General features: G+C 39.9%; 3 protein-coding genes across 6 annotated transcripts; 2 read left to right on the forward strand and 1 right to left on the reverse strand.

Annotated features, from left to right (window-relative positions):
• Positions 1-1944: 1944 nt before the first annotated feature.
• On the reverse strand, positions 1945-5731 carry rwdd2b (RWD domain containing 2B). 2 transcript variants are annotated; one of them, XM_075473061.1, is made up of 4 exons: positions 5228-5731; positions 5069-5136; positions 2841-3203; positions 1945-2743 (listed from the first exon to the last, which is right to left on the reverse strand). In XM_075473061.1, the coding sequence occupies exons 1-4, from the start codon at positions 5438-5440 to the stop codon at positions 2491-2493; spliced, it is 897 nt and encodes a 298-aa protein (XP_075329176.1). In that variant the 5' UTR covers positions 5441-5731; the 3' UTR covers positions 1945-2490. The 2 variants fall into 2 exon arrangements, with proteins under 2 accessions (XP_075329176.1, XP_075329177.1); XM_075473062.1 differs by having other exon boundaries at positions 5239-5400.
• On the forward strand, positions 5298-10653 carry usp16 (ubiquitin specific peptidase 16). 3 transcript variants are annotated; one of them, XM_075473058.1, is made up of 18 exons: positions 5298-5431; positions 6190-6256; positions 6349-6542; positions 6649-6752; positions 6854-6966; positions 7046-7284; positions 7362-7457; positions 7538-7668; positions 7772-7859; positions 8288-8369; positions 8504-8595; positions 8677-8730; positions 8827-8991; positions 9102-9765; positions 9848-9942; positions 10120-10206; positions 10292-10439; positions 10526-10653. In XM_075473058.1, the coding sequence occupies exons 2-18, from the start codon at positions 6196-6198 to the stop codon at positions 10645-10647; spliced, it is 2535 nt and encodes an 844-aa protein (XP_075329173.1). In that variant the 5' UTR covers positions 5298-5431; positions 6190-6195; the 3' UTR covers positions 10648-10653. The 3 variants fall into 3 exon arrangements, with proteins under 3 accessions (XP_075329173.1, XP_075329172.1, XP_075329174.1); XM_075473057.1 differs by lacking the exon at positions 5298-5431 and adding an exon at positions 5752-6032; XM_075473059.1 differs by lacking the exon at positions 5298-5431 and adding an exon at positions 5752-6032 and having other exon boundaries at positions 9102-9759.
• A 496-nt stretch (positions 10654-11149) lies between these two features.
• bach1a (BTB and CNC homology 1, basic leucine zipper transcription factor 1 a) lies at positions 11150-17252 on the forward strand. The gene is made up of 5 exons (XM_075473060.1): positions 11150-11237; positions 12515-12772; positions 12999-14156; positions 14242-14448; positions 16081-17252. Exons 2-5 carry the CDS (start codon positions 12533-12535, stop codon positions 16447-16449), a joined length of 1974 nt encoding a protein of 657 aa, XP_075329175.1. The 5' UTR covers positions 11150-11237; positions 12515-12532; the 3' UTR covers positions 16450-17252.
• Positions 17253-19393: the final 2141 nt, after the last annotated feature.

Consider the following 19393-nt stretch of genomic DNA (forward strand, 5'->3'; position numbering starts at 1 on the left):
CACAGTCCGGGAAAGGAGGATAATCATCCCATTTCTATGCTCATGTCTGCTCTCCAGTATTGTAGTTAGTTGTTGAAGGGCGGTGACTGATATTTTCAACCCTTATGGTTGTTGACTTCATAATGACTGAAACTGAGGCTACAGTGCTGACTTCAAGCTCTATGAGGAGATTCTAAGAATCAAACCTTGAGATCGTAGATAACCACCAAGTCTCCACAGCAAACAATAAAAGATTGGCAGCAGTAAAAGCCTGAGAGAGCTTCACCAGAGGATATTGTGTCTGCACTTCATCATTTTTGGTTTTTAAGAGCTAAGAACTTTGGCCAAATATATAAGAATATTCTAGTTTCTTTTGTAATAACCCTTTATGTTTTGAATTGCTTCAAAATACTCTGAGATTAATGTAAACATTGTTCAACTGAAAGATTTACATATCTGCCCTGACTTTGTCATCAGTGCAATAGAGCTTTATGTTAAAACTAGTTGAAGCAAAATGTTTACTACGGTTATATCTGACGTACTGTAGATACATGAGCAATTCGCCTGTTTGGGGGGAACAGGGGACTAATCCATCATTCCATGTATGGACTGATGATTCTGCATGTTGAAGTCAGTCTTTGGGATATATGGCTTGCCGTTTTGTCAATCTAGAACAATCTGATGGGGAATTGTTCAAGCTTTGAAGGTCTGTAGAGGATCACCAGAAAGAATAAAAAATAAAATCGATGAAGAGCCTTGAAAGCCATCTAAGCAAGGAATGAAACAAAGTAAGGGTATGAAGGGACACCTACACTGTCTTTATTAAAAGAAGCTCCCCAACAGGTTTCGTACAATGACGAGTAAGCCGTCCTTCACCTGCCATTGCTTTGTCAAAACTCAAGGGACATTGTGTACATCGTTGCAAAAGTAATTAATGTACCAAAACCATGACTAATTAGAAGTAAGCATTATGAAATAAAGCCAATTCAAGTTGCTCTGTTGTTATATAGTCATTGTTTGCAATAAGGAACTCCTCGTTTAAATGATTCATGTAAGAGACCCTTTTGACAATAATGAAGGGTCATCGGAACCAAATTGCTCAATGAAGGGTTAGAACAGTCACTCACCCTGATTTAGAAAATCAAGCCTGAGGCATGATGGCTATGTGTACCTGCAATCATTTGCTTTTCATTAAACAAAGAGAAAAGCTGTAAGCTAACAAAGACATGTTATCAAGTATTTCCAGGTGGTCCATGAGACCTCTGAGTGGAATAACTAGCATGCTCTCTAAAAACAAAAAGTGAGAACCCCCAACATCAGCAGGGGCAGACCGGGAAAGGTCACCAGGCTCAGGATAAATCAGACAGGCATCTCACAGGACGGCACCAATCTGACACAAAAACACAGTGAATTTCCTTACATATTCACATATTTATTCTGATTCTATAGATTCTGGGGCACTTGTTTTGTTAGAATCTTCATGTTTGATCCTACTAACTGAAACTGTGTTTAAATCTTTTCTCTTACAGGCAAATATCATCAATACAGATTATATCTGAGGTTGTCACGTCTCCCAACTTTGATTATCTAATGCTGCCATCTGCTGGGCACTCCGGACCAAACTTGTTTGCAAGCAAATCCATTTTACTGCAAACAGTACAAGTATGCCTACGACTCGGACTCCTTCAAGGAGAACATTTCCAGCAGTACTTGCTGTTTTATGCATATAACAAATTCAGCTGGAAAATATTCATCACTACAATAAATTTGATGTTATCCCCAAGGAGTAAAATCAAGATGAAACTACAAAAAACTTTTGTACCCTCCAGTTTCATCTCAGAGTTGAGGTGCGGAAAATTAAGATTAATGTTCACGAAACAAAAAAATTCTAATTGCAAGTGTGTAATCCCTAATGGCGCATAGTTTATCAAACAACGTATCAATAAGAGAAAATTGGAAAAAGTCTTTCCATAATTGCTTTATCCATAATTTTTAACAACATCAACAGATAAAAAAAATTAAAATGAAAAAACACAGATACACAACCTTTTTTTGACAATCTTGTCTAAATATTAGAATAGTATCAGTGTTGAAAATCCAATAACATTTTGGTGGTAATAAACACTGGTGAGGTTTGAGGAAAGAAGCACCTCAGGCAAGGCGTGATCTGCAGCACTGGCCGTATTAAAAAGAAAACATAACCGAGTCCTTGAGAAAACTCAGATAACATCTTTTTAAAGCTTTTTGGAAAAACATGCCTGTTAACTTAAAAGAGTGAGAAAATCGTTTCTGAAATGTTGTTTCTGCCTCCTATACCAATGAAGTCCCAGTTGTGATGAGCATCATTCAGCCAAAGTGGGCAACTGTTTTCACTTTTTCAGATAAAAGTGTCTTTATGCTCCGTCTGAGAGCTGGCGTGTGACACTAAAAATGAATAATGAAAGCATTCCCCTTTACAAGTTGTTTTCAAGAAAAGTTACTTCAATCTGAATTTTTCTCAGGGTCTGACTACTACCTGCCTTGAATACCAAAATAAATCTGAAATACATCGCAGCAGCCTTTCTCATTTAAGAACTGGTAAAGCTGTCCAAGGTCCATGTGATTTCCTCGGTTTCCATGGGGGTCGAACATTGCCTCTTCAAAGCCTGTGAATTTGCGCAGCGAGTCAACGCTCTCAGCAGTTCTGCCGTCCTCATCTTGATGATCGACAGTAATATCCTCTCTATGTCGAATCATGATCTTCTTCCATGTCAGAACCTTCACTCTGAATTGGGGAAAAGGTTTGGAGATAAATAAAAATTTGCATGCGAGCAGAACTCTGGCTGGGATATTAGCTGCAAAAATAACAACACTCAGGGTACCTGGACCAAAACTCCTCGCAGGCAGATTGAGGACCTTCCACACACACTATACCAGGCTTTCCAGGCATGCTGAATCCTGACAGGCCCAACTCTTTGGACCACTCCAAGATGTTCTTCCTCTTTGACTTGTTGTAGATGTGGTGACTGTAGATCCACAGTCGGCTGAAACCTTCCTGTGGAGAGGGAGACTCTTTCTTGAGAGTCGGTGCTGCTAATAAGCTCTCATTAAGGAAAGGCTGCAGGTTGTCTTTCACCCAGTCCACAGCAGCAAGCACGCACACTTCCCCCTGGCAGTTTTCCATAAGGTATCTATTGAGATGTGCCTGAAGCTGTGTCTGCTGAGCCCTGCTAAGACCAGAGCACCTAGAGTATGAATAAAGCATGTTGTGAGGAGGCTTAAGAAGAAAAAAAAAAAAAAAAAAAAAACATTCAAGGCCGCACGGAACTGTAAATGTTCTAACTTTTCATAGACAGCTTGAGGAACCCGCCGCGTTATTTTATACAGTGTATTATAGCACAAAATACAATAACAGATGCCCAATCCTTCACCACACACACAAATGGCTGGATACAAGTTGTGTTTTTGGCAGGATAACATTCTAATTAATACTGATAACATAGTACAAACCATTTAGAAGGCAAAGGTTCAAATAAAACAAATCCATTAAGTAAGTCAAAAACTGACTAAAGTATCTAACACACCAAACGAAGTCTGTGGAAAACACAATATCATCTCAAGAGGACCAAATAACAGTCATGAATCAAAACAATTCACATGCAAGTTAGAGAATGAATATTTTGCCCCAGTTCCCTCAGACACTGCATAAATGATGGATGATGTTGCCTAATGACCTCATCAAGAGTAGTGGGTGGAAAGACTCAGTATTTTGTGAGAGATGCTGACTTTTTTTGTTTGTTTCTTTGTGTATTGGAACCAGACAAAATGTTGGAGCCATCACCTTGCAGCCATATAAGTGGAATGTTCTTTCAGATCATTGCTGCATTTCTACTAAGACGGAAAATACCTGTGAAGATTAGGCAAATTAGTCTGCTGAATCATAAAAAAGAAAAAGCTAGATTTCTTATCTCTGCTCTCTCAAAGCTGCATGTTTAAGACCTTGTAGTCCGATTGCAGCATGTTTGATGTTCAGTGAATCTAATTAATACAAACTTGTCATGTTGCAGCTTTTTTTGCTGTGTGACACAAATGGAAAACTCAAGCTGTTCTCATGTCCCATGACTAACCTACAAGAAAAGCACCCCTGATACTCTGTTTTCGGATCTCTTTGAAAGGCAAGAATATTTTTCAAAAGAAATGAAGTGGCCACCTTCACCATTATTATATGCTCTGATGTCTTTTATACTTTAATACTGCATGGAAAGGAGCATATTACCCCAAGTCTGGGGAGAAAAGCACTAATGACCTGCAGAAAAATGTGTGGAAATTACACACAGAGGGGATTCTTCTTCAGTTTGTTGCCCTAATTTTACATCATTAAAATTCACATAGTACGAATAAATCATACCAATCACTCTAATACCAATGTTTAATATTAATACTGTGCAGCTCTGTGATGGTTAGGACTAATCTACAGTACAGATACACAGGACAAACAGCAAAAATACAGAGAAAAGAAAAAGGGCTGCCCTTGGCCTGTATAGATTCAAAAACTGGTCATCTGCCTCCCTCCTAAGGGCTGTTCATTCACTAAGTATCACTACTGCTCCAATTGTCTCTTCAAAGTTCAGGAAAACGCCGTCTTGTTCGATTTTTCCTGCCTTTGCAAACTGCTAAAATTCTTTATTGTGATTTCTGTAATCCATTTGAACCCAAGTCAAAAAATGAACAGGGCCAAAACTAAAAGTGAAACCCAAACTGAAAGTTCGTAGATCTCCAATTTGGGATGAAAGGAATGTGGACTCTGGTCTGGGGGGACTCTGAACTGAGGGGGATAATTACTGTGTACCCTGATAAGACACAACTCTACTATATCTGACTTTTTGCTGCTGTTTTGGGGATTAAGAGATCCTACACTTAACCTTGAGTCTGCTTTTTCATAATATGATTTTTCAATATAATTCTCATTCAATTCTACACATTAAACATACGGCAGCCTGTTGCTTTTAAAATGTTTGCTTAACAGTTTGGTGCCTAATCTATTTTGATAATAAACTAGGCATAAATAACACCACCATAACCAGACATCAATTAGTTGACTGGGACTTACCGTACTCTTATGTCTGGTAACACATTGGGGTATTCAGATGGATAAGCACAGGACAGAATAATCTCCGTCTGAGGGGGAGACCAAAATAAGAAGGGACAAAATGATAAATAATACAACAATAATATTTCCACTAACAATTATAGACCATCCGCCCGTTACCTCGTTCATACTTGCAGATTCCAGCTTTTGTTTGATGAGGAACTGAGGTCTGGAAGGAGGAGGGTTGTCTGCCGAAGCGGAGCCATCCACGTAGTTCCTGAGCTCAGCAAGTGCCAGCTGGTCCATGAGCTCCAGCTCCTCCTGGGTAGGGAACATGCTAGTTAGCAGCTCTATCTCTGCAAGCTGAGACTCAGCACACTCCAAGTAAGACATGCTTGTGAACCTTAACTAAGGCGGCGACCTTTACTCGAGTTCAGAGTGAAAAACAGTTCAACTGTAAACTGCAAACGGTCTGAGATATTGTCGTTTTAGGTGGTTTTCACGTCTGCTGTCGTCATCATGCTAACAAATCACCAGCCGCATGTAAACTTTTAGGTCGGTACAGGAAAGTTATCGTTAAGTCTGGCGAGAATAATGACATATTTCAATAAACGATGAGTCGAAAGCTGAGTACGTGGTGTGGTTTAGCGTCTGAACAACTTGTGTGACAGTGCCCAACAGGAAGTGAAGTTTGTTTTGAGTCGGACTTCTCTAAACGGCGCACACAGAAGAAGAAACCGAGCAGTAAAAGCTGTTGCACCATCAAAACTCTGTAGTCGGCATGTGTCATCTGGTGTTTTTACTTGCAAATAATCGGTCTAAATTGTACGAATTTCAAACTTTGTGAATTATTTTACTATACCTCTGAGCTTGTGTTTCCTATTTGTAATAAATAATTAAATTAATTATGTGCGGATTGAAGAGCTGATCAACACGAAGTAAACGAAACTGAGACCGGCTGATATTTTAGCCTCCGTTTGTGACAGTAAGTTACAGCCTATCGGTTGCTATTTTCATCGAGAGTATGCTCTGACATTAAGAAATGTTTGCAGTATTAAAGTGTGATGTAGTTATTGACTAAAGCTTGTGTTATGTTAGGTGACCGCTGTGTATGTTTGGTATTCATCTCTAATTGTGCTTAGGTTAAAATGGGAAAAAAGAAAGCGAAAGACAAGAGCACCAGAGAGGAGGATGACATTGACCTGACAGGTAAAAAATAAGATACAAAATAATCCTCATTTCTTACTGTCTAATTCCTTGTTTAAGACAAGAATGATGTGACCTTTGTACGTTTTTCTTAGTTCCATCCTGCAGACATATTAAGAGGGGGACAGACCAAACTCTTTTAAAGAAACTTTCTGGTATATCTGATTGGACAAGTTGTCAGGATTGTAAACATGATGAGAATAAAGAAAATATCAGCTCAACTCTGTCACAGGACTCTGAAGAGGAAAAAGAAACAGGAATATGGATGTGCTTGAAATGTGGCCACAGAGTAAGTTTATACTAAATCATTTATCATTCTTATTTTGAATTGTTTAATTTCTATGATCATGTATATATACATAAACGTGAATATGAATATTTATCTTTTCTTCCAGGGATGTGGAAGGAATTCTGAGAACAAGCATGCTATCCAGCATTATGAGACCCCTCGGTCAGATCCACATTGTCTAGTGGTCAGTTTGGACAACTGGAGTGTGTGGTGAGTATGTTGCTTGGTTGTAACACCCTGAGGAACATTATGTGTTTGAAATGAGTAGAACTTATGCTGTTTTTGCTTTGTGTCATAAATAATTCTTTCAGGTGTTACATATGCGATGATGAAGCCCAGTACTCCAGAACAGGACATTTAGCACAGCTGATGACCAACCTGAAAAAGCAAACCTCTGCATGTTCCATAAAGAGAGAGCAGAAAAGTAGGTACCAGTTGGTAGTTCCGTGTAATATCAGCGTTGCCTTTCTGAATAACCCTGTCTACTGTGTTTGCTAATGAAGGTGTGAAGGAGGAAGTGGATGTGCCAGAAACAGAAACTGAACAGAAGACAGAGACTGTAAAGCCAGAGGAAAGTGAGAACGAGGAAAACAAAGAAAGCAGGAATCGTCAAAAGAAGAACACCAAGAAAGAGTGTGTTGGGAAATCACAAAACCATAGCCCGACTGAAGGAAATTGTGGTGTTCCAGTAAAAGGGCTGAGCAACCTTGGAAACACGTGTTTTTTTAATGCAGTCATCCAGGTGAGTTTGTGCCTTCCACGATGCCATTCTAAAGAAAAATTGAATTACTTATTAATTGCTGTTGTTGTCTTTTGCAGAATCTTTCTCAAACACAGCTCTTAAGTCAGACTCTTAACAAAGTTACAGAAGAGAAACAGACTCTTGACATTAAACCTGCTGCTTCTCTGGATCTGGTGTGTTGCCATACTTATGTTTATTTTTAATGTATTCTGGGCTTTTATCACTTAGGGAATTTCATTTATTATGATTACAGGAGCCTATAGTTATCCAGTTAAACCGGCCTGGGCCCCTGACTTTGGCCATGTGTCAACTACTCAATGAGATCCAGGAATCCAAGAAAAGTGTGGTGACACCAAGGGAGCTGTTTTCACAAGTCTGTAAAAAGTAAGTGCAACCACTGTTTAGAGTTTAAACTCTTCCATGAGATGTACTGTAGATATATTTCCTTTCTTCAGAGATTGTTCGTCATTTTATCTGATCTATGCAGGGCTTCCAGGTTCAAAGGCTTTCAGCAGCAAGATAGCCAGGAGCTGCTGCGCTATCTGCTGGATGGGATGCGAGCCGAGGAGCTAAAAGTATGCATTCCGTTTTTAACCAATTTGTTTTTATTTCCACTGAAAACTGTACTAACCTGAAAGCAGTAGCTGTCCAAGTGGCTATTTATTACACAGCAGTAGAAAAGTTCTGCTGTAAATACACCAGCTGCTGTGACTTGTACCATGAAATTACTCCTGCTTATCAGTAAACTTCAGAGTCAAAATCTCATCATTAATTGATCAAACCCATTAATTGTGTATGAGTTGCAGATTGCTTTTTCCACTCATTTAATGAGCTACGATGATCTGCTGCTCAAAAGTTTTATTTTCACGGAGGTTTTAAAAACCACAATGTGCTAAAAACTCTAAAATTGAGTTTTTGAGCAAACGATAGATCTGATCTACACGATCTTTGTATGGTTGTTAGTGATTGTTTCATCATCTGTATTTAAACTTTGTCTCTAAAGAGAGTAAACACAGGGCTAATGGAGGCATTGAAACAATCAAGTGAAGACATGGATGAGGAACCCCTGAAAAAAATGGCAAAAGGTAAGTATTTAAACATATTTAAGTCTGTGTCACACAGCCAAACATATCGCATTAGTATAAAGTATAGATTTTGGTACACTGATGGTTTACTTATTTGAAAAACATGGCCTTCTGACAGTAAATTTTGTTTCCAGAGTATGAGAAAAAGGGATGTCCTGGAAACTTTGTTGACCAAGTTTTTGGTGGGGAAATGACCAGCACTATAATGTGTCAGCAGTGCAAAACGGTAAGTACCATAGTTTGAAATACTGAGGAAAATCTGTCTGTAAATGTCACTGTGACATTTGTCCCGACTTCACTCTTACAGGTGTCTGTAGTGATGGAGATGTTTTTGGATCTTTCTCTTCCTGTTTCATATGAGGTAAAAGAAATGTTTTTTTTTATCTATTTAGAAATTATTTCCTAAAGTTTTGTATGTGTTTACACTCATGTGCATTTTCAAAAAAACCTCTTGCAGGTATACAGGAAGAAAAACCAGAAAAAAGTTCAGCAGACCAGAGAGTCAGTGCAGGATGGCAGAAACAGTCCTGCATCGACAAGTGGAAATGATGATATTCCTGTTGGAGCTGGCAGCAAATACCAGCAGAAAAAAGCAAAGAAGCAAGCAAAGAAGCAAGCAAAGGTATTCAAGTGACTCGATTCAAAGAGTTTTTTGAGTATTTTGCCCAAATGTTTTTAATGGATCACAGTAAACTAAATAGATAAAGTCTATTTCCTTGTCTTAACCTACAGCATCAAAAAAGGCAGCAAAAGTTTGAGGGCAGAGTGACTTTGGACAGTCTGACACCTCCAAGCAACACAGATGCTGAACATACAGATGCTACTGCAGACACAAAGGACACGGAGAACACCAACGAGGAAGCAAACGAAGAAGCCCCAATGAGTGAAGAAACTCCTGCACCAGCCAGTGTGTCTGAACAAGATCAGAGCACTGAGCAGGAAGAAGAGGAGGACCAAGATTCAGTGACTGACTGTGACTCATCAGCTACGTCATCCATCAACAATCGTTTCACTCTTTTATCAGAGGAGCAGCACTCACAGGACAGCTTATGTGATGAAATGGCCAACATGGATCAGGAAGGAGAGGAGGACACAAAGCTGGCTGATAAGATGGAAAAGGTGACCCTGGATGAGGCTTTCATTGAAGACTCTGATGTTATGGAGCAAGACATGGAGAGTGAAGATGAAGAGCTCGAGGCTAAAGAGTATACAGTAATAAACCAAGACCCAGAGCTGGCCTTCCACACACTGGCTACCAGAACAACCCCAGAGAAACAGGAGTGTTCAGTGCAGTCGTGCCTTTTTCAGTTCACAGAAGTGGAAACACTCACAGAGAACAACAGCTTGCTCTGTGTCACTTGCACTAACCAGAAGCTGAAGAAAGACAAAGGTGGAGGTCTGTAGAATTACTCTCCATGATAATATTTGACCCATTTTAGATGTACTTTTGTAATCCTAAAATTTGTGCTGTGTTTTAGGATCCAAGAAGAATGTCTACACCGACGCTTTGAAGCAAATGCTGATCTCCTCTCCCCCAGCTGCCCTCACCCTTCATTTGAAAAGATTTCAACAGGTAGGACAGTTGAAGAAAATGTAGTCATTTTGCACAACTTTGATCCAGCTGATAGTCAACAAAGCTGTGAAACAACTACTTTAAACGAGCAGGGAAACATCATTTTGGTGTGTTTTTAAGACTATGATAGACTTCTTGGGTGGAATCATTGTAATCATTTTTGTTTTTTTCCTCTAGACTGGATACAGTATTTGTAAAGTGAGCAGACAAGTCCAGTTTCCCATGATTCTGGATCTAGCTCCATATTGTTCAGCCAAATGTAAGGTTAGTATGGGAGGTGACTGCATACAGGTATTTATTTATCTATTCATTTAATATCTGAGGACTAACACATTGTTTTTCCCCACAGAACGTCTCAGATGGAGATACTCAGATTTTGTACAGTTTGTACGGTATTGTGGAGCACAGTGGAACAATGAGATCAGGCCATTACACAGCTTATGTAAAAGTTCGACCTGAGTGTCCTAAAGCCTCATTTAACGGACTTTCAACACAAGGTAGGTGTACTTGGACATGACACTTACATAATATAATATAATAATAACTTGTTCCCTAAACCAAATGATCTCCATCATGCCTTCAGGAGGTGAGGAGCCTCCCAGAGGATCCTGGTTCCACATCAGCGATACAAGTGTTCAGCCTGTGAGTGAGAGTAAAGTCCAGAGCTGCCAAGCCTACCTCCTCTTCTATGAAAGAATCCTCTAACTGAACCGTGCCTATATGCTCAGGACCACAAAATCAACCAACCAACCAACCTGCTGCTTCAGCTCCAATGCAAGGGGACCTCAACCAGGGCTTTGATGAAATTGCATAATTTTAACAAAATGGACATTTTTGTCACAGTGGTGTCTCATAATGTTTCAAGGATTTAACATGTGTATAAATTGTCAGATTTATGGGAAATGGCAAATTGTGAATTACACTTTAGATTGTTATTGAATCAACAAGAGGTTTAAGGTAATTTTCATTTGAGAACAAAAATCTGTATAATAAATAAATACATTTCATGTAATTGTCCTGCCTCTCGTCCGATGACAGCTGGGATAGGCTCCAGCCTCCCCGTTGCCCTGAATTGGAATAAGCTGGTATAGATAATGAATGAATGAATTTCATGTAATTGCTTACTTCAAAATCAGGCCTGCGTGAAAGTTGTCACACATACACTGAGCATGCGCAGTAGGAACTTACTTTTTCCTGGTCTTGATGTCACATGACAAGAGGAAAGTGCTGCTTCGGACGGTCAGAATCCCGACCCAAAATTTACCACTGTCAGTCATTTTCGGCTAACATGGCAGGTCAGTAAACATGTAGCGTTTTTAAATAAACATTTTAAAGTAAAATAAATGTTTCAGGGGCATTCCTTTTTTTTAATTTTTTTTTTATTTTTAGCTAAAAGAGGAAGATGTGCTTACTGCCCACAATAGTTCCAGCTAACGGTCTGGCCTAGCTAAGAGTCCATCCTTTTGCTTAACAGTAATGACAGCGTAACATTTTAATATTGTTGTTAACCACAAGTGACGTGGCGTCCTAGTCTTAACTTAAATTTCGTTACGTTTCGCCAGCAGGCCCAGTTGAACAACTTGGCTGAACATGAGTCAGCATTTCAGCGTTGAACTGGAGGAGGTCCAAGTTGGAGCGTTAACATTTAACCTGTCCTGCCTGTTGTCAGCTAAACATGGTCTAGTTTGTCAAGCTGACGTAGTAAATTTAGTCAGGCAGCAGTTTTACTAATGCTTTATGGCAATAAGACAATGTTGGCCCAATGCATAATTTTGAGCCCACACTATCCAATTTTCTTTTAACTGAAACTGGGCAAACACATATCAGAGATCCAATCATTTGTGAAGGCGCATAAATTAAAGTCAGAATATTTTACTACCAATAGGAAAACTGAAAAGTCAAGTGCCTGCATAATTAAGTGGTTTTCACGTCTAACACGATCACAAAATGTTCTCTGGTTGGTGAGTAATTATAAAAGGTCGAGAAGATGCCATCTAAGCTGAACAATATGTGGTGTTCCTCAAATTAAACAAGTCATTCACAAATTAAAAAAATTATGCTTTCAAATGTCTTGTTTACGACTGACCAAAAGTCCAAAACCTGGAGATATCTACTTGATTGAAGAGCAGGTACAATGTCACACATTAGTCACATTAGAGAAGCAGGAAAAACAATCAATGTTCTGACATTTTTGCATTAAAAAGTATGTTGTAACCCTTATACTGCACACTTTATTATAGAAAAGCTTGGAAAAACAGAGACTTCATGTAGCTTATAGTAATGCCGTGAGATTATTATCGAGGAGACTGAGATAAGGTTATGTAAATCAGAGATTTGTGGCTGCAGTAGTCAGCACCTTTAAAAATCTCTAGTTTAATTGTATACATTTTTTCGCCACCTCAGTGTCTTGGAAATTGAAATTATTTAGGGGATATGTAGTGGATGATTTAATACTATATGATACCAATCCCAGTTGTGGAGCCACTGGTGCAGCTGTGGCCCTGAGGGTGAATGATTGATGTATTTTGCTGTACTGCTGATTTGACTTCACCTTGCTTCTCTTGTCATACAGGCTGAGCTAATAACAACCATGACGCTCCAAGCTCCCCGCATGTCAGTGTTCACCTTTGAGTCAGCAGTGCATAGCACCCATGTTCTCCAGTGTTTGGATGACCAGCGACAGCAGGACATCTTGTGTGATGTGACGGTGGTGGTGGAAAACAGGAGTTTTCGGGCCCACTGCTCTGTGTTGGCCTCATGCAGTGAATACTTTCACAGTAGGGTTACAAGTGTTAGCAGACAGAATCCCGTCATCACTCTACCCGAGGAGGTGGGTGTGCAGTTAAATATGAAGATCATTTTTCTTTAAGGAAAAAAGAAATCACAGTGTCACTAATGTGCGTCTCGGTTAAATTCAGGTGCTCATTTTGAAATGATAATTATTGATGCTATTGAAGAACCCTTTATGTTTAGTTTTAGAAAACTGGTTTGATTGTCGTGTTTTATAGTGTGGTGATTTATTGTGACTCAATTTGCTGCGTGACCTTTCTCCACAGGTCACCGTGGAAGGATTTGAGCCTTTGCTTCAATTCGCCTACACTTCAAAGCTGCTTTTCACCAAAGAAAACATTCACGCTATCCAAGCCAGTGCTAAACTTTTAGGATTTCACAATGTGGAGTCGGCCTGCTTTGATTTCCTCATCCCAAAGTTTTCTGAGGGTCAAAGAACCTCACAGGAGGTCAGGCAAAGAGCCTGTTGTCGGAGCTGGGAGCACAGTGCCAGTTTTGGCTCCAGTACCAACAGTAGCCATGCAGAATCATTTGAGTCACACAGCTCATTGCCTTCAGGTAGGGATGAGCAAACAGACTTTCCATCACAGAGCACACAGGGTCAGACAAACAGTGGGGAGGAACACTTTTGTTTGGAGAAGTGTGGGCCACAAATGGTTCCCTTATCTCTAGAGTTAGCAGAAAATGGTGTTTGCCCCATGTTGTCTCTGCCATGCCCAGGCTCTGACAAAGCAGAGCATCCCTCTCAGTTTTGCGAAAGAGACATTTTACAGATGGGAGATGTGTGTAATCAAAGCGAATTGAGTTTGGCAGGCTGCGACTTGGACTGCGAGCTGTCCACACCAGGAAATGTGGATCCACCAGAAATAATTGACATAGCCAGCAGACATAATGAACAGACTGTTGAGACGCTTGGTGCTGAAACCAACTGTAACCCAGGCTCATGTCCAGTCAAGCCATCAGGGGTGGAAGTTTGTACAACTGTTTTAGAGCAGAGCCAGGATGGCCTTGAACAAGGGATGGCAGGTGATCTTTCAAACCCAAACTTAACTGACCTAACCCACGAAGAGGGATATGAGGACCGCAGTCGTGTGGAGAGGGAGGTTGCTGAACACCTGGCAAAGGGGTTTTGGCCCGACCTGTGCCCTTCTCAGGCTCCACCACAGTCCCTTGATCCAATGAACCAAAACAATCTGGAAAAGGCGTCAGACTTCCACTGGCTAAAGCAGCTGGACCTGACTTCCAGTGTCGGAGACTGTCCTTTCCTACGGGATCTTGGGACGGGTGATGATCCTGGTGCACAGACTGACAGCTTGTCACAGGCAGAGAAGAGTCCCTACATGTCCTCCTCACTCAATTCTGGGGATGAATCTGAAATGGACACAGATGGGGATACTGAGGCAAACAACAAAAGAGCAGCAGAGGTCACTGTTAAACAACTTACTTTTACTTTGAGTAAAGTATTTAATGGAATAAGCTGAATGTAACTTTTAAACCTCTTTTCTACAGATTCAGCTCCCATTCCCAGTAGAGCAAATCTCAGAAGTCAGCCGGAGTGCATTCCAACAGCTTCTGAGGGACCACCGCCTGACTCCAGATCAGCTTGAGTTTGTCCATGACGTCCGTCGGCGAAGTAAAAACCGCGTGGCTGCACAGCGCTGCCGAAAGAGGAAACTAGACAGCATACAACAGCTAGAATGTGAAATCAAAAGATTAGTAAGTTGACTTTTATATGTTCAATATGCTGAACATGTCAAACATGAGGTCATTTCCTCAGCTATGTGTGCTATGTTGGACTTTTCATGAGCACAAGCAGGGGCAGCTCATACATTTAAAACAACACCAGAGAAGTCTGAACCTTACAGGTGCTGAAGTACACTGACCTTTGTCATTCCAGGGCCTGAAACTGCACCCAGTGCCTGCTTGGCGACACACTGTTTAGGGTCACGTAATGCAAACATCCAAAAAGCACACGTTTGCCATCATAGATAAGGTTTAGGAAAAAAATAAAAGGGCAAAACACAGTGTTAGATGCAGCACAGAGACCGAAGACAATGCTATCAGAGGAAGTGAGGAAAAAGAGATAGTGACTGAGCAAGACACAGAACAAGGATAAACGTCATTTATGTATTCTTTATAGCAACCATTACCTCTTCTGATTGAAAGAGAAACAGACAGTTTGCATCTAGTGAAAGTGCCAGTAAGGTCAGTCTAATTTGTCGGTGGTGGAAGAGGATTTCTTACTGTGGCAACAGCACTAAAACAGCACCGTAAAGGGTCTCCTTCACATGCAAAGTTGGGCACACGATCATAGTCATGTCATTGCACTATGAATGTAGCATAATGTAATGACAGGAGACGCATCAAATTCACTCAAGTTGCTGCGTTACTTTACATACGTTTGAGTGTTGTAATTTGCCAAACGTCTTAAAACTTCTTGGTCATCCCCACTGCAGACTACAGAAAAAGTCTTATCTTTTTTTCAAATGAGTGAGAAAGCCACGCAGCTTAAAGCAAGTGAATGCATCGTGCCCACCTCTTCACTGAACCTCTGCAGAACTGTGGAGAGGTGAATGGTAAGATTCAGGTTCACCGCAATATGAATATACTTATGAGTGATGGGGAAACTTACATTTACAGAAGAAGAAGGAGCAAGAATAGAAGACGGAAAACAGCAAACTCAAAAATATTTTCCCTCAAATATTTACAATCAGCTGTATGGAGGGACCCTTACTGGTTTTCCTTTGCATGGCACAGCTCGACTTTAAACACTCTTCTCCATTTTGTTTTCCACTGCAGATAATATGCCCTCATCAAAGCACTGTGAGACATTACACTTATAAAAGCATTTGATGTTTGAACAGAGTGAGCATGATAACATCATGGTGCAGATTTCACCTCCAGTCGGTGGAGGAAAAAAAGAGTTGTTCAAATCCATATCATCAGTGAATAAACCTGCACGTGGACGTCTAATTCATGCTCATTCACAAGCACTGATTCATTACTCCTTCAAATCTGGCGCACAGATGCTTCCTGTGATTTCCATTCCCACATATTTGTAACTGTGCGCAGGGGTTTGCACGTGAGTTCTTTCTTTAGAAAATGAGGAAATGTGCCGTGTGTGCAGGACTTCAGTGCTGCTGCAGAGACATTGTTGTTACACCCAGGTCCAACCTCAGCAAAGGCAGGACTAAAAGCAGACTCATATTAAAATGACCACTAACCCTCCCCCCAAGCCCCCAAAAGAAACCATAAAAAGTAGAGTCGAGCCGTGCCGTGCTACCGTGAGTATAAAACCAGGCCTGTGCAGCGATAAAGTAAATGAGCTTCCTGTTCCTCTCTCCACAGAAAAGTGAAAAAGAGAAGCTGCTGCAGGAGCAAACCGAGCTGGAACAAAACCTTGGGGAAATGCAGCAGAGCTTGCGTGGGCTTTGTAAGAGTGTCAGCATTGATTCTGGCTCTGATCAGGACCACTTGCAACTTCTCGCCAAGCTCTCTTCGCCAGACTTTCCCATCTCCTCCCCCGGCTTTGAGGAACAAAAAGAGGAGTCACGTATCACCATCGAAATGGTAAGTTCCTCTTCAGAGTGCAATCAGAGTGGGCCGCCTTCAGACTTGGTTCAGTCTGCTGCGTTACAGGCCTGTACAGAGGATGCAGGGTGCCCCGTTGCTGCATCTTTACTCACGGCCTGTTTGGACATGACCAGCGGCTTATAACAAGGCTCCAGCTCCACTTTTATTCCTAATTATGCAAGACCACCTTCATTTTTTACTGTAATCCTCTTTTTGAATAGACTTGCGTTTGTTTCTATTTCACTCTTATCATTTTAAGCCTTATCTTATTTTGACACACAAACGTCTGTCGTCTTTGAAGTGAACACAGTTTTCAGTATTTTGAAAGTGCAGGCAATTTTCAGGTCATTTTTAAAAGTTTCCAGTCACAGATTAGGATTTTAAGGTGGCTCCTGAAATTAGATGAGTGTTTCTCAGGGAAACTAATAACCTGACTGTATTTGAAATCTCGCTGTACAACCATCCTACACAAACACACGGGAGACACGTTTTTTCACTGGTGTGAAATTCTTTTCACTTTCGAGTGTATTGTCATCCTTTTCAATGAATCGGTATTATTTCCTTTTTCTTGCATTAGACATGCACAGAACTAACACAAAATGTTCCAGTTGTTTATGTATAATTCTTTAAACTAATTTCTTAACATTGTTGTGATGCACATGTATAGTTTGAATGATGAATGTCAGTTAGAAATGGTTCTAGATAGTGTGAAAATGTTACCGGATAACATAAGAAATTGTTGTTTTTTTCAACATGTGCCTTACACTGTAGCACAGTATAAAAGACTAGGTCATGTTTTTATATTCTTGTCTCAAGCACTGTTGCACATTAACCCACAGCTAATATTGATGGCATTATCTTACACTTAGGTCTGTCTGCATGTTGTTGAGTTTTTTTAAATAAAATGCTTTGATGAATTACATATTGAAATAAACATTTTGTTACCACTCAGCGTTTTATTTCCAGTTTTTCACCCCGTTATTTATTTACAGTTTAAGATTTTGGCCAGTAGATGGAAGTGCAGCGCTTCCACACCACGTCTTCTTACCTTCATTGACTGAATAGAAATCTGTAACATGAAATTCACGTTAGGGATGATCTTCTTTTCTATGCAAATCATTTTTGGGGTAATAAGTTGTGCATGGATGTGTTAATTCTATAGTAAAGACTTTGGAGAAGACTAGATAAGGGTTGCAATTAAAGTCAGACTCGATGAGTCTGATAGATAACCTAAGTGACGTAAAGGTAACTAAAGACTTTACAGACAGGAAATTGGAAATAAAGTAAAGTACATAGGACCAACAGCTCTGTAACCTGGCAGTTAAAACCAAGAGGTAAGACTCTGTCTTTCTCTCTTTCTTGATTTATATTTATACTTTATACATACACATCCACATTTAGTGAACCATTAAAAGAATAAACTTACAGTGGATATTCTTAGGAGTGTAAATAGCACTTAAATATGTCTGCTTGAGCAAGCCAACATGTTATTTGGGTTCAAATACTCTTGGTGCCAGCAGGTGGTGTCGGTTAGACTGGCAGCTCGCCTTCTTTCATGGTTGAAATGATCAAATGTATTCTTAAAATAAAATGCAATAAACTGTGACATTTGATGAAGCCGAGGGGACACAATGTTTGGAGCTCTAATGTTGAATAGTGTTCACTTAAGTGCATATTACAGTCCCTTCAGGTCAGAGCATGAGATAAAGTAACTTTTACTTTTTAAACTATAGTTAAAATCACAGCCTTTGTCACCTATGTCACCTTTTCCTGATCTTTTATCTTATTATTCTTATTTATTTTGGCATTGAATGTCTTGTATTCCATGTCTGCTCTACGTGCCTCCTTAATTACCCCCCGGGGATAAACAAAGTTTTTTTAATTGAATTGCGTTACATTATGGAATAATGACAAGAAAGATGTTTTTTGGTGATCATCATAATAATGCAGGGACGTTAATCTTTAATAAAAAACAATATATTTCCACCACCATATACTGTATCCTATTTAAACATTTGTGGGAAATTGATATGAATTGCTAAGTAGACAGAATCATATTCTGTGTGGTCCTTGTGACCTTGTTCATCTTTTAGTCCAAGTGAAGGTTTTGCAAAGATTCTTTCAAGGCGTTCCCAACATATCCAGATCGTAATATGGAATAAATACAGAGTTATGCCTCCGGTGGTGGCTGCTACTCGTACAGAGACATTAAAATGTGTTATTGAATCGGAGGCTTACTATCTTGTTACTTAGGTAAATTCCTCAGTTCGATTTAAATCTATAAATCAATGAGTATGTACACTACCTTGTTATTTTTATCAGTTTTTCATTCAGAACACCCATTGGGTTGATGGTACTTTTATTGGTAGTTGTTTATTTTGTCTGCAAACCTTGGTGGGTATATATTCTTTAGCCAAAAGAAATCTGGAATACACCTTTGATCTTAAATTAACTGTCTGAGTGCTCCTTCTCATCTCACAGCGGAGAAGATCTTATATCAGACGTGACAAAGCAAAGGAGTATTAAATAGAATAATAACTTTTCAGAAAGTCTTGTAGAGTTACAGCAGTTTTGTCCTCTCTTACGGATTATTATTTTGCGTCTTGCAGAGCAGCTCTGGTAGCACTTTAGAATAATGAAAGAAAAAGTAATAATGTTGTATTTATCTCAAAATTAAATCCTCTGGGTTTAAGTGGTAATTACACGAGGAGCCATGAAGCAGAAAGAAGGTATCTGCCTATGAGAAGTAGATTCATAGACTCACAGTGACTCCTGAAGCTGTAAGTCTAAAGAGTATTTGAAAATAATGATTAGATGATGATAGTACTACAGCTACTAGATATGGCCCCTCTGACCTGTGTTGGCGTCAGTAAAAAAACATCTCAAGTCACTTTTAAATATCAACGCAAGCATCTGGAGTTGGTCGAAAATCTGGATCTTTCCCAGCTCTCTTTACACAGTTTAGATCCTATAGCATTGTAGTGCAAAAGTGACATTATCCTCTTTTGCAAGCTAGACAGAATGAGAGACTTGATTCGAGGCGGAAGCAGCTGTGCGGCATGGCAAGGTCAGATGTCCATAATCCGCG

Source organism: Odontesthes bonariensis, chromosome 9 (genome assembly GCF_027942865.1).
Source record: "Odontesthes bonariensis isolate fOdoBon6 chromosome 9, fOdoBon6.hap1, whole genome shotgun sequence".
In the NCBI taxonomy this organism is placed as follows: domain Eukaryota; kingdom Metazoa; phylum Chordata; class Actinopteri; order Atheriniformes; family Atherinopsidae; genus Odontesthes; species Odontesthes bonariensis.

Bases quoted from the DNA above. Each gene is read 5' to 3' on its own strand.
- bach1a (XM_075473060.1), top strand. From the start codon at position 12,533: ATGACGCTCCAAGCTCCCCGCATGTCAGTGTTCACCTTTGAGTCAGCA. The intron at 12,773-12,998 runs GTGGGTGTGCAG...CTTTCTCCACAG, and splicing joins TCATCACTCTACCCGAGGAG to GTCACCGTGGAAGGATTTGA. The intron at 14,449-16,080 runs GTAAGTTGACTT...CTCTCTCCACAG, and splicing joins AATGTGAAATCAAAAGATTA to AAAAGTGAAAAAGAGAAGCT.
- rwdd2b (XM_075473061.1), bottom strand. From the start codon at position 5,440: ATGTCTTACTTGGAGTGTGCTGAGTCTCAGCTTGCAGAGATAGAGCTG. The intron at 5,137-5,227 runs GTAACGGGCGGA...TCTCCCCCTCAG, and splicing joins AATCTGCAAGTATGAACGAG to ACGGAGATTATTCTGTCCTG. The intron at 3,204-5,068 runs GTAAGTCCCAGT...TTCATACTCTAG, and splicing joins TTACCAGACATAAGAGTACG to GTGCTCTGGTCTTAGCAGGG.
- usp16 (XM_075473058.1), top strand. From the start codon at position 6,196: ATGGGAAAAAAGAAAGCGAAAGACAAGAGCACCAGAGAGGAGGATGAC. The intron at 7,669-7,771 runs GTAAGTGCAACC...TGATCTATGCAG, and splicing joins TTTTCACAAGTCTGTAAAAA to GGCTTCCAGGTTCAAAGGCT. The intron at 10,207-10,291 runs GTTAGTATGGGA...TTTTCCCCACAG, and splicing joins ATTGTTCAGCCAAATGTAAG to AACGTCTCAGATGGAGATAC.